This window comes from Castanea sativa, chromosome 7, assembly GCF_040712315.1.
Source record: "Castanea sativa cultivar Marrone di Chiusa Pesio chromosome 7, ASM4071231v1".
Lineage (NCBI taxonomy): Eukaryota > Viridiplantae > Streptophyta > Magnoliopsida > Fagales > Fagaceae > Castanea > Castanea sativa.
Window position 1 is genome coordinate 7,164,453 of NC_134019.1, and position 13,656 is coordinate 7,178,108.

General features: G+C 34.7%; 1 protein-coding gene across 2 annotated transcripts; it reads left to right on the forward strand.

Annotated features, from left to right (window-relative positions):
* Positions 1-465: 465 nt before the first annotated feature.
* On the forward strand, positions 466-12,512 carry LOC142643839 (protein DAY-LENGTH-DEPENDENT DELAYED-GREENING 1, chloroplastic). Of its 2 annotated transcripts, none has more exons than XM_075818559.1 (8): positions 466-684; positions 765-1,546; positions 3,842-3,927; positions 4,293-4,466; positions 5,445-5,559; positions 6,864-6,961; positions 7,403-7,538; positions 12,047-12,512. In XM_075818559.1, the coding sequence occupies exons 2-8, from the start codon at positions 947-949 to the stop codon at positions 12,113-12,115; spliced, it is 1,278 nt and encodes a 425-aa protein (XP_075674674.1). In that variant the 5' UTR covers positions 466-684; positions 765-946; the 3' UTR covers positions 12,116-12,512. The 2 variants fall into 2 exon arrangements, with proteins under 2 accessions (XP_075674674.1, XP_075674673.1); XM_075818558.1 differs by having other exon boundaries at positions 501-684; positions 854-1,546.
* The last annotated feature ends 1,144 nt before the right edge of the window (positions 12,513-13,656 follow it).

The window sequence follows — 13,656 nt, forward strand, 5'->3', positions numbered from 1 at the left end:
TAACTCGAGGTGATATCTAATAAGCTTGCTCCATTTAGTAGCCCACTACAAATTGTAGTCCCATAGGTGTAGGGGCCCTAATTTGGGGATGGTTTGCAGCATGCTAATAAGATATTTACTGCTTTGGCTCATTTGAAAAAAGAAAAAAAAAAGTCTCAAGCTTGAAAATATCATAAACCTTTTATAGTCACAATAAAAGAATTTGAATCATAAATTTTTCTATTGAAAATATTTTATAAAAAAAATACCTGTTGAGCTACAATGTTTTTTTTACGAGATATTAGTTATTGGTTGAAAAAAAAAAAAAGGAAACGAAAAAGCGAAAAGAGAAAAGAGAAAAGAAGTCCTCAAACTTTGAAGGGCAACCAGGTAATTTAACAAGAAAATAGCGTGGGCAACCTGCTAGCTTAAAATCTACCATTAAATTACAATTAGCCCAAACCCGTTATCCACTTCCCTCTTCTTAATCAAAGTCTGCAGCACAGGCCACGTTTTACAACAGTTCTTTGGGGTTCCACACTCCAAACTCCAAAGACACCAAAAACACACCATTTGAGACTGACCCTTTTTTTTTTTTTCTCATTTCCTCAATCCTCACTTTCACAACCAAAGGAAAACTCAAAGAGACAACATTTTCTGCTTTTTTGGGTTTCTGGGTATTCATGCATTTGCTCAGCTGAGTTGGTATGTGATTTAAAGTTTTGTTCTTTTTCTTGTGAATTACATAAAAAGACAATCTTTTTGTTGTTGTTGTTGTTGTTCAGTTGCTTTTGTTGAACTATGAATGACAACATAGTATCAGTGCTCCAAGAAACCAACGAAACATGTTGTTTTTGATTGTGTGTGTGGCTAGGAATGAGGGTTATGCTGGTCTTTTGACTGCTTTGAACACAACTTGGATTGCTTTATTGCTTTGTGGAAAACTGGAAAATGTGGGGTTTTATTCATGTTCTTAATGAGCAACTCAATTGTGTTATGCCAAAACTTAATCTTTACTAACCAAGAAGTATTGCGCCGCAATTCGTCGAGTTTTTCTGCTCAATTGGGTGGGAAACGGAGGTGGGTTAGTGGGTTTGTTCCGAATGCTAAGAATAATAGCCGTCATACGAGGAAAAGGAGTTGGTGGCAGAAGTTCTTTTTCGATGAAGATGGCAATTGGTTTGGTTTGAAGGATGATGACATGGTTGAGGGCCAATTGGAGGTCTCTAGTGATGAAGAGTTGTCACAAGGAGACAAGTTTGAGGAGTGGAAGAGGAGGGCCGAGGCGATTGTAGAGTTGAGGGAAGCACAAGAGGATATGATGAATGAGGAGAGCCGGAGGTGGGAGGATTGGCTTGTGGATGGGAATAACCATGTTAGTGATTCTTCATGGAGTCAAGATTGGGATAGTGGAGTTGGGAATTCAAGGGAAGATGTGCGGGCTGATCCTAGTGAGATGATTGATGAGAAGGGTTTTATTGAGTCTGTCAGGGATTTGGTTCTTGGGGAGGAAGATGATGATATGTTGTATGAAGACCGAGTTTTCCGGTTTGCATCACTGAATTCGGTAAGTTCATCTATGCAACTTGTTTAGGTAGTTACTTATGATTGTTTAATCTATATAATATGTTTGTCTGCAGTGCTAATCCCTGTGAACTTGCATTGCATGGGTTGTTTATGGGTTTCTAGTGCTATTCAAGTAAATCCATCCTTGCTGATAATTATCACATATCAAATGTAGTTGAGATGCAAATTGACAACATCCCACTAAGGCAATGTGGTCCTGGTGTAGTGGTAACTATTTCTGAGGATAAAAGCACTTGAGTGGCCTTTTAACAATTTGATGATAATTTTTTTTTTCTTTTTCTCTCATTATGATTTTAGTCAAAAGGCTGGACTCTAATAATACATTTTAAGAAAGCCTATTATACATCAAATGACCATGATGCAAAATAGTGGATTTAAGAAAAGGTAATCAATCCTAGTTCTATAATTTGTACCAATATAAAGTGATAGGATCTCCAGAAAAACTAATAATTGAAATTTCATTTGTCACCTGGTAGGAGGAATGCAGTTTACCACTTAATCTTGGCACTAATTTGCTAAATTCTTTTTCTCATTAAAGTCGCTTTTACTGGAGAAGACTATATGTTGCAATCCAAATGGAGCATGATACAAATCTAGAATTATATCTTAATATAGATTTTTGTATGAATTTTATTTGTAGCACAACTTCTTGCCATCTGTTAAAACGTGTCTTGAATGTTGGTTTACAAGCCTGACTCCTTTTCTTGCTTGGTTTAAGCGGTTAGCCGACTCTGTGCTCATATATAATCACCTATTAGTTCCACAATATAGAGTTCAAGCAGCAACATAAAGTCAATTCTTGTTGTGAGATTTTGTGGGATAGGGATCTTTTAGGTGAATTTGGGATTTGGGTTGTATGAGAACCCCGTGTGTCACCATTGAGTCTCCTTATTTTTTTAGTGGAACTTTCTTCTCTGTGTCACTTGAGGATGTAGGCCTAATACTATGCCCCGTAATCTTTGCATTTTCTGTGTGACTTTGTTACATTTTTCTATTCCTATATCACATAAACTTACCATAATTAAGTACACTCACAAAAAATGGTATCAAAGCTTCTTCAATCTCAACACCCTCCTTTGTGACTTTGAAATTTGATGTCAAGACATTGGTCTTGGTTTCTGAGAGGATACTTGCTAAAAAAAAAAATTCAAGAGGGTCTCCCTGTAGGTTTTTGTTGTTTGCAGCAACTTAAATTTAAAATTCGAAAGGCTTCCTACCAAACAATATGTGGTTGCTACTCATTTTCATTTTCCACCAGTCTCCTTTTGTCTGAGCCTCTGAGGCAGTAGGGCAAGTCATGGGCCCAATGTGAGACTGATCCCTTTGATCTAAAAAATGAAAGCAGTAATGAATTTAATGGAAATAACAACCTTTTTCATTCTTGGGACATGTCATGTCCAAGGGGACAGATAATTTCAGTAATCATACCATAAACTTCTCTCACCTTACCTCCCTCCAAACTTAAAATTGAGTGATTTTCATAACCTTGGTAAGTTCCCCTTGGAGAATAGAAACAAAGCGGTATGAAGTACTGAATAGCTATCATGATCTTTCTTTTTCTGTTTCTATCTTGATTATAGTACTCCGTACATTCTTTCTGTAGTTGACCTATGTTCTCATGGACGGGCCATTTAATTAAGGGGAACTTGAATTTTCTTTTTAGAGATAAAATCTTGACTTGCTCAATTAAGGTTTCAGTGTACTCAAGATCCGCAGTTTAGGATTTCAAATGCCTGTTGGGTAGCTGATGCTTTGGATGTTCCAGTAATGGATGTAAAATTCTTGGCATGTGCACGCAATCAACTTCAAAAGGGGCAAACATTTATAAGAACCCAGTACTCTTTGTTGATTTCAGGTGTTGGAATATCCAATAATTTAAGAATTCAAAAATATGAAACACTGATCATTCAAGATTATTGTTGTTGTTGGCTGATTGTGGAAGAATCTCTGTTCCAAAGCTTTAATTAAGCAACTTGTTGTTGCGTATGTATGGCATGGTGTGCAGAGTGCATATGAGAGAGAGAGAGAAAGAGAGAGTTCAATAATTTGAATAACTGATTATTGACAATTATATGGCATTAGATTTTTTATTTATTACAATATGCAAAATACGAGAAATAATTTTAAAAAAAGAATTCAATATGAAAAACAATTTAGTTTAGTTATCTACTTATTATAAAGGATATATAATTCATTCATAACAATTTGGATAATCTGCTGAAATCTTTTGTTAATCATAACTTGATGTCCTAAACCATATTTTTCCTTGCTACAGGCTAAATTCCTGGCGGTGTTGATAATTATACCCTGGGCCCTAGATTTTTTGGTACATGATTATGTTCTCATGCCTTTTTTGGACAGGTAAATTTTTTGAAACAAAATATGATAAGTAATATTCTTTTTCCTAATCTCTGCGTTTCAACATTGATTTTGTTTTGGTTAATTCTTCTTTTCTTGAATACAAACACTCTCACATACAAAAGGATATTGATGCAGTCGTGAAAGATTTACCGGTTGTGGTGGAAGGTTGTCTATTTTTTTCCCTTTGTACTAACTATAGTGACAGCTGATTCTAGATTTTGTATAGGGTAATGGATGTTTAAATTTTTAGTTTAAGTCAAAGATTTGTAAGTATATCACATTGAATCGTGTATTTTCTTTTTCTACCATTTGACTTGAACTTAATTTCTTAATAATGAATCAAGTAACTCCTATGTTTTGAACAGATATGTGAAGACTGTCCCACTTGCAGCACAAATTTTTGATGTGAGAAGAAATCAAAAGCTTGAAATGGTAAAAGAATTAAAGATGGACAAAGCTAGATACCGGCTTGAGGTAGAGATCGGAAAATCTCCATCTCTTTCTGATGAGGAAGTTTGGTGGGAGTTACGGCATAAAGCGTAAGTTTAGCACACTTTTGTGTTCCTTTGGCAACATCACATTTGTGATACTATCTTATTTTTCATTTATTTTTGTTGTCTTGTGTTGTGCAATAGCACTCCCAAGATTCAAATAAAATACAGTAAAGACAAAAATGAATCAACAAGCACACACACACAAAGAAGGTAGAAATTTACTTGGTTCGGCAAATTACCTACATCGACAGGTGACGAAGAGGATAAATTTCATGTAAGAAAATAGGTAGATTACAATAATGGCACTCGAGATCTCTAAAAAAAATCAGACAAAACCCAAATACAACCTGGGTTTTCTCTCACAAAAGTAGATGGCAAGAAAACCTTGGCTGCTGCATCTTGGAATTCTCACGCACTAGGTATTCAATAAGCTGGGTACATATAGATACTATACAAAAGCTGGCATTAGAGCTGTGGGCCTATATCAAGTAGTATAGGAGTCCTTTTGCCACTCAAATTCGGTCAATGACTTGACCAGCATTTGTGGCAATTCAAGCCACACATCATGTATCAAGTTGAGTAAGGTTAGATTACAGGAACAACTGATTCATAAGAAAACATCAGATTCTATCACCTACCTAGATGGTATATCTAATTTCCTACATAGGCTTCAGAATGTCCAGAATTAGCAGCATCTGGAAATAGGAAGCTCAGAATAACTCAAATTCAGAATTCTTCTTGCTCATGATGCCAATGCTAATGGAAACATGTCTTTGAGAAACATATCATTAGAGGAATTTGTGAATAATGACTTTATCCCCTCTCACATAAAAACTTCATAAACAATTACAAATTGCGTATTTAATTATTATAAGACAATTTACTGCTGGAAATGTTATTCTAAACAATTGTTGCCTCCAGAAAACTTTCCCTTATGTTCTGTTCATATGAAAATAGATTTATAAACTTTAATTTCTTTAGTGAATGCTATTCTTATTGGCTTCCTATTTGTTGCTTGAACAGATTAGAGTTGAGAGATGAGTGGAGGTTAGAGAATCGTAGAGCATTTGCCAACATATGGTCAGATATGGTATTTGGGATCTCATTGTTCATTCTTTTATACTTCAATCAGACTAAAGTAAGTTACCATTACTCTATTTGCCTATTGCACTCCCTTGCATGTATCTTTGTCCATGAATTACTGCAGACAACACTATTCATTGATTTAACCTTCTGTCTACTGGCTATAAAACAAAAACAAGGCTCCCAATTTTGCGGGGTTTGGGAGTAGCAGTTGGTAGGCTTCTAAAATGTACTGGCTAAGACTTTTTGTTGTCCTAGCTAGTTTGACTCTTAAAAACTAATAAAAAACTAACTTTGACCTAAAGAAAATAAAACCTAAGATACTTAGGGTCTCCTAGAAGATTCTAAACTCAACTAAAGTACCAAAATCCCCTTAATTCACTGGAATTGTAGAAATTACAGATGTGCCCCTGAATATAAAATTGACCATATCTAATAAAAGAAAAACCCAAATAAGAAACTGTTTTAACCCTAAAAGACTCATACCTAGACCATTAAAACCATGTGACTTCTACTTCAATTGGATTTCACACGTGGACCTAATAAAATAAATCTTGAATAGGTGAATCTGCAAAGTAATAGCAAATCAATCTTCCATGGCTGCATCACAATCTTAGACTTGCTGCTTAACCTAACCCATTATATTCTAAAATAGATCCCCATTGTTCTAACTTAAAATTAACCCCTCACTTGACATTCTTCCTATAGCTCTTTAACTAGTTACTACTCCCTCATAGATATCTTTAATGATATTTGTGTACTTAACCACAATGCCCTTTTTTTCTAAGACCATCACATTATATCACCATATTCCTATAAACATAAAATCCCGTCACGAATATATAGGAGATCAAATATATGAATAGCTGTTCCTTTGTGTGTTTTGTGGACAATTTGGTAAGAGAGGAACCGTAAAACTTTTGATGGTTTTGAATGCCCTCAGCATGTTATTAAACAGCCTTTGTTAAGGTCTTTGTATGATTGGATGACTACCTTGGGTAGCATCCGTTCCTCATATTTTTTAGATTTCTTAGATGTTTTGAATGCTAGATTGTAATTCTTTAGAAGTAGTTCCATGCACACTTATTGTGTTTTCAGTCATCTTTTCTTTCCAATAAAAGTATTTTTTACCTATAAAAAATTTGTAATTATCTCAAACTAGCTTCATTCATCATGGGATTCGATCTTAATGTGGGTGTTGAGTGGACATCGCCCTTTGCTATTGCAATACGCCTATATGTTTTCTCTCTCTTTTCTGCTTAAAAATGTCTAGCTGAGAGACGATATCTTAAACTGCATTTAAAGTTCATGAAGTTGTCACTATCGTAAGTTCTTTAATTTCATCCCTTACTTTTGCAGGTAGCTTTGCTGAAATTCACAGGTTACAAACTATTAAATAATATTTCAGATACTGGGAAGGCACTCTTAATTATACTTATCACAGATATTTTTTTAGGGTAATATATCTGCTCTTTATAAATTGTAATCATTAGTATGTTTTTTTTCCATTGAATTAAATTTAATTAGTACAATGAAAACTTATAGGGATGATATTAAATGTGGTAGCCATCTACAATGTTGTATATGGGGTTCATAATGCTACTTCTTTCCCTTGACATTCATTTCCATTGAAAAATTTGACTTTAATTATATGTTTATGCTGTACAATGCATAAAGTTTTAAGTTTGTCAAAATGTTTTAGCTGAGTCAGATTAAAACCTTTTCCTTGTGAGCATTCATTGTAATCTTCTTCTTTTTATTTTATTGTGGTTTTCCCTGTAATTTTGCAGAATTCCTTAATTCTGGTTGTCAATTTTTCATTATAACTTAGCCCATGTTGTATCACTGATACTCTACTTCTCAACTTTTCGATAACATATGGCATTATGTACTTCCAGGTATCATTCTGAATCTGGATGGCAGACTTTGTTAGAGATAATAGTTGAGCACTATGGCTTTCAGGTTGATCAGTCTGCTATAACCATATTTATCTGCCTAGTTCCAGTTATCATTGATGCTTGTGTGAAACTTTGGGTACGTTCTAGACTTGATGATTTCAACACAACTTTATGTTTTCGTGTCCTTTCATTATTCAATATATGAGTAGGATTCTGGTCATGCAAAAGTGTTACTTTAGCTTCCCATCATATAGTTAATTCCTTGTTATCATGCTCCACAGCATTATAAAGGGACTGAGCTCTCATTCAATCAAAACAGTTAATACATTTCCTTTCTCTTAGTGCATCTGTCTGTGTGTCTGCACATGTGCGTTTAACATGACAATCTCATGATATTTTAAACGTTCTGAACAAAACATGTGCGCGTGTGTGTGTGTGCACGCGCACATAATATGGGAAGCTTATGTTCTAAAAGCTCCGAGCTACTCTAGAAGTGAGTTTATTATATGACCTCTAATCATCAACCATAATTTCTACCTAAGTTTCACATCCAACCCAATAATTTTAATATGGATATGTCCATTCTCAAAAATGTCTCAATGTACTAACCAAATTATGAAATTCGCTTTGCATAAAATCTTATCAGTGGAAATGTATACTGCCCAGAAAACTCTATTATGAGACAAGAGCATCATTGCCCATTATGGAGAGAGAATATTTAATGAGATGACCAGATTCTAGGAGGAAAAGGCTATGCTTGAATTCATAGCTAAAGTGGTAGGTGTGCATAGCCTTAGACCCAAGAACAGCTTCAGGAAGCACACCTAACTGAAGCTTTCTGAAGAACCAAATAAATTCAATTTCCACCATGGTGAAGTTTTTAAAATGCCCTTCTCATTGCTTGCATGTAATAAAACTAGTCAGAATTGTTGGAATGTTCTTGAAAGATGCTATACTACTATGCGGGGTTTTTGAAGAGATCTTAAAGAAACCTTGCTTTTAAGGGGGGCTTATTTTTTCCTGGGAACCAATTTAAAATTAGTATTTAAATATCATACAAATTTGTTCGATAAAACTTTGATTGAGAAGGCCCATTGATGCAGGACAACCTAGGCTTCCCACCTAGATTAGTCCTACCGAAGAACCTTAGGCTTCCCACCTAAGGTGTTTGGAATCACCACCAAACAAATCAACGCAAATAATCTCAATAATATAATAATAGTCTGTAAAAATACAAAAGGAACCATCTGGAGCTTTATATACAGCTTCCAAGAATCATAATGATAAAGATAAACACTCCTAAACAATCCTAAACAATCTCAAATACTAATACGATAATCCTAACAATCTCAAATACTAATCCAATACTTAAGATAAACCCAAATAAAGATAACATAAATGATAAAGATAATCTCCACAGATGTGCTATCATGTGGTGTCCGCACCACCTGTGGTCAAGCTCTCGATACAATCTTCTAAGAGGCTAAGACTTTGTTTATACTTTATAGAAGGTTTTGCAATTCATGGAGAGAATTTTTAGTGATTCATTCTGCTGAGGGTAGTCATTGACAAGGATGGCTAACATTTATCCTTTAGGTTTCAAAGTTATCATGGTGTTGAGTGAAGTCCCACATTGAATAAAAATAGCAACAGGGAGTGGTTAATATAACATAGTTAGACCCAAACTCATAGGGATTAAGCCTTTTGGGTTAAGTGGCGTCCTTATATGTTATATTAACTATTTAATCGGAGTCTTCCCAAGGTGTTATCTCCCCAACAAATTTGCATTCCTTTCATGGACACATTTGACTGTGGCCGTGGTGCTTGGCCTTTAGAATACTTGATACTTTTATCAAGTAGAATATCGGAGTAAAATATTTTGTGTCTTGCTATTGAAATAATACTTCTTGGCCTGTCTTGATGCTATAGACTGTTTGAGAGGGTCAAAGGCCAAAAAGTAAGTTCTGAGGTTGTTATGAACTGGAAAAATAAAATGATAGTTTAGTCGATTTGAGGTGACTAGTCTCCTGAACATAAGAGGGATTTTCTGCTTGCCTCTTATTCATGTATTACTCAATTTAAATACAGAACTTAGTTGCCAACTGCAACCAATTCAAATTACACATACAAATGAGAAAAAAGATAACTCTTAATATATAAATACATCCTAATCTCCTAATCTTATCTCCTAGATAGTAGGACGATATTATTGATAACAATTCAAATTAAACTCAACTACTTGAATTCAAATTAATCTAACAACTACTACTACTTGAATTCAAATGAAACATCTGACTATTGCAAGGCAATCTTCGGCTATTATTTGAATTGCTGTCTGCCACATGTCCTTGGGACACAACAGAGGTGCTAAAATTTCAATATTAATTCCTATTCAAGTTGATAATTTAAAGAACTTTGATGTCAATCTAACCAGTTTTGAAGCTTCAGATATCTACCTTTAAATGAAATAAGTTTCACTCAAAAATTTGCTATAGTGTAAAAGATATGAGCTTAGGATCAACTACCCATCCTCTTTGAACAAATCATAACCTCATCATCTTTGAGCAACTTCTAAACCAGCCTCTACCCTAACACAATTCTAATTATACAACCCTAATTTGATCTGTTTTGGCACTAGGATTCGCCAACACGTCTGTGAACCCTAACAGTATATTCTTGGTTTCTTGTTGGAGAAATTATGATTGTTCCCATTTAGCAAGAAATTTCTGTGTATCTTTGGCTACCTCCAGTCATTCACTCTTGATTGAAAAGGCTTTCCTTTTGAAGCATGTTTGTTGATTATGTCAGTTTAGTCTATTTCAATGCAAAAAGAGACAAGCAGCTGAAGAGATGGATCTAAAGGGGAACAAATGTACACACATCAGTGCTCCTTGATTTTGTTGTACATTGGTGCCTTAAAAATTGTAGTTGACCTTCTCCCAAGCTCTTAACACATCTACATAAGCCCATCCAGTAAATAATCTTTTTTTATAAGTAATAAGTTTTATTAGAAAAAACTAGATAGCACCAAGTACACTGAATGTATATTAGATGGACTTCACAGATAAGCTCTAAAAGTACAATGATCAATAAACTCTTAATAAGTTTGAGAAGGAGAAATTTATTGATGCCGCAACCATTTGAATAAAGTTCTTAGGAGATGTAACTCTAAATCTAGAGTTTTCCTTTTACATCCTTCAAAATTACTTGCATCTCTTTCCCTTCAGATGCTCTACATCAAGCAATGGGGGGTGACCTTCCAATTCTCACTGTTCTGATGTCACCTGCAACAGCCTTGTTAACAAGCTAGTAAGTCCACAACCCTTCCAAGCATCACCCACTGAACCCCAAAAGGGTAAAGACTATATCCTACAACTACCTGGCAATGGGACAATGTTGCAACAAGTGGTCCACTATCTCCCCATCCCCCTTGCACATACAATTCTAGCTCATGAAAACAATGTTTCAGTCTATCAGATTATCCGCTGTTTGGATTTTATTCGAAGAAGCAACCAGAGAAAAAATGCTACTTTTGTTGGGATCTTAGGCTTCCAAATGCTTTTCCAAGGAAATTATCAAATGCCGTAGGGGCTAATGCTCTATAATAGGATCTAAGCTTGAAACCCTTCTAGTTCCCCATCCCCCTTGCACATACAATTCTAGCTCATGAAAGCAATGTTTTGGTCTATCAGATTATCCATTGTTTGGATTTTATCCAAAGAAGCAATTTCCAAGGAAGTTATCCACTGCCGTAGGGGCTAATGCTCTGTAATAGGATCTAACCTTGAAACCCTTCTAAATATACAGCCTCCAACACAATTTATCCTCTCCACGACCTCACACCTCTGTAGAATAAAATAGATTGAAGAACAACGAGAGTGACATCAGTTCCCAGTTTGGTACTGCTCATGTAACTCCTAGTGAACAGACTCGTTGTAGAGTTGTATATGATCTGCAACTGAAGCTTCCTTATTATCTTGTGCACTATGATACAACTCGGAGAATGACTCCTTTAAGATAACATCACCACACCACGCATTAAACCAATTTTATTCAAGCACCATCACCTACCTCAAATTTTATAAAGCGAGAAAACTTTAACCACCCTTCTATATATCTATCCAAAGGCTGATCTTATGTTGCCCAGTAACAGCCTTGGTGCACCATCCTCCACCTATGGAGTTGTACTTCAGTTCTACTACCTGCCTCCATAGTGCCCCCCTCTCCATTCCAAACCGCCACAACCATTGATCCAATAAAGCTTCATTAAACAATCTGAGGTTCCTTTCTCAATGAATATATAACTGGTGGGCTTAATTCCTGTTGCATTTCTACATGTGCTTGTCATATTTGGTAGAAAAATAAAATAAAGCAACAAATTAATAATAACATTGCCATGTGATTTTGCATTTTCTGGATCATTTAAAAAGAAAAAATCATGGGAAGCATCTCGTGAAATTGATTCTTTCCTTATTTTTAACCTGTAAGGGAAATTCATTATAAGAAAAACCTATTAGGGAAGTTTGTTCCTGCTTCATACATTTTAACAGTCTGTTTATTGATAACCATGCTCTCTCATATAATGTAGCTTTCTTTTTATTTGTGATCAGTTCTGTTTCTTATCTTCTTGTGTTTGTGACACAGTTGTTTAAATACCTTCCAAGATTATCCCCTAAGGTGGCCAATTTATTCCAGGAAATGAAGCGTCACTAGTGAAAATTTTTTATTTGGGAATTTTCTCTCACAATCTGGGAAATTCCCAAGCGAAAGGTAGAGTGTATCACCAACATTAAATTTTTTTTTCCCCTCTTGAGATTTTCTTCCTCAATCTTCCTTTTATAGAGAGGTGTATTTGGTTTTGTTAGTATATAAAACATTAGAATGAGGTCTCAGGCTTGCTCGTATGTAGTTCAATATTTTATGTGAAGATAGGAGCTTGTTGTCATTCGAATCAAGCACCAGTGATTAACGTGGATGGTTGTAATACAGTTAAAGATTATGATTCTCTTGAAATTCACAATAAGTTGTTACACATTTTGTGGGAAAAAAAAGAGGTCAAAATTTTGTTTATCAACTATACTTCATAATTCTATATCAGGTGCCTTGCTCAGTTGCTTGTAATCTATTTATTTTTTATTTTAAATATTGTTTTGTTAGCTTTGTATTGTACTTTTTATTTCCGGGATTTGACTTTTTTGAAAGAGGCATATTGAATATCCATAATTTTCGTATCTTTTCAAGAGTCACGATATTATAGGTTCACCACTAGACCTATTGATCTTTCCACACCAACTGAAGAGTTAAGATGCTGTAGTAGTCGCTAGGGGTTTCATTACTCTGAGTCTCATATATATATATATATATATATATATATATATATATTGCAAAATACACTTCTAAAGTTTAGGGGTGTTTAGATTTTACACACTAAGTTTGAAAGTGCTTAGATTTTACTCTCTAAAGTTTGAAGGTGTTTGAATTTTACACTATGAAGTTTCAAAATTTGGGGTATAAAATTCAAACACCCTCAAACTTTAAAGGGTAAAATTCAAATTCTTAAACATTAGGGTGTAAAATTCAAACACTCCTAAATTTCAGGGGTAAAATCCATATTTTGAAACTTCAAGGTATAAAATCTAAACACGCCTAACTTAAGGAGTATAGTTTGTAATCTAAACGTCTGATGTAATTTCAAAAGAGTTAACACATTTTTAAAGCATTTGATTCTTATAAGATCTAATGGTAAGAAAGATACTATTTTTCATGTCATTAATATGTTAAAATTTAATTACATTACTGCCCCAGCAATTAATGTACATCACTTTATTATTCATTTTTTTAGAGTTAGGCTTAGGTTCAGTGTGATCACCTCTTCCACTCTACAAATATAAATACTTGTAAGGTGTAGAGGTAAGAGCTGGGGTTCAAGTCTCCAGAGAGAGTTTCACACACATATACACTTAAATTAAGTTAAAATAAAAATTCTATCTTTTATAAAATAATAAAATAAAATAAAAAACAGCTTAGGTCCAATGTTCAGTATTACTGGACCCGTTGAGATGATGACATGTGTCCACTTTTGGACACGTATCACCCTCTGACCGGGTCTAATACACTGGATGCAGTGGACCCAAACGAAGTCCTTTTTTTATATATAAATATTATGCACCTTCTCTCTCTAATTCATCTCTTTCACAGCTCCACCATATTGCGTGGGCCACAAAACCAGCAAAGGAACAGGGCATACTAAAATG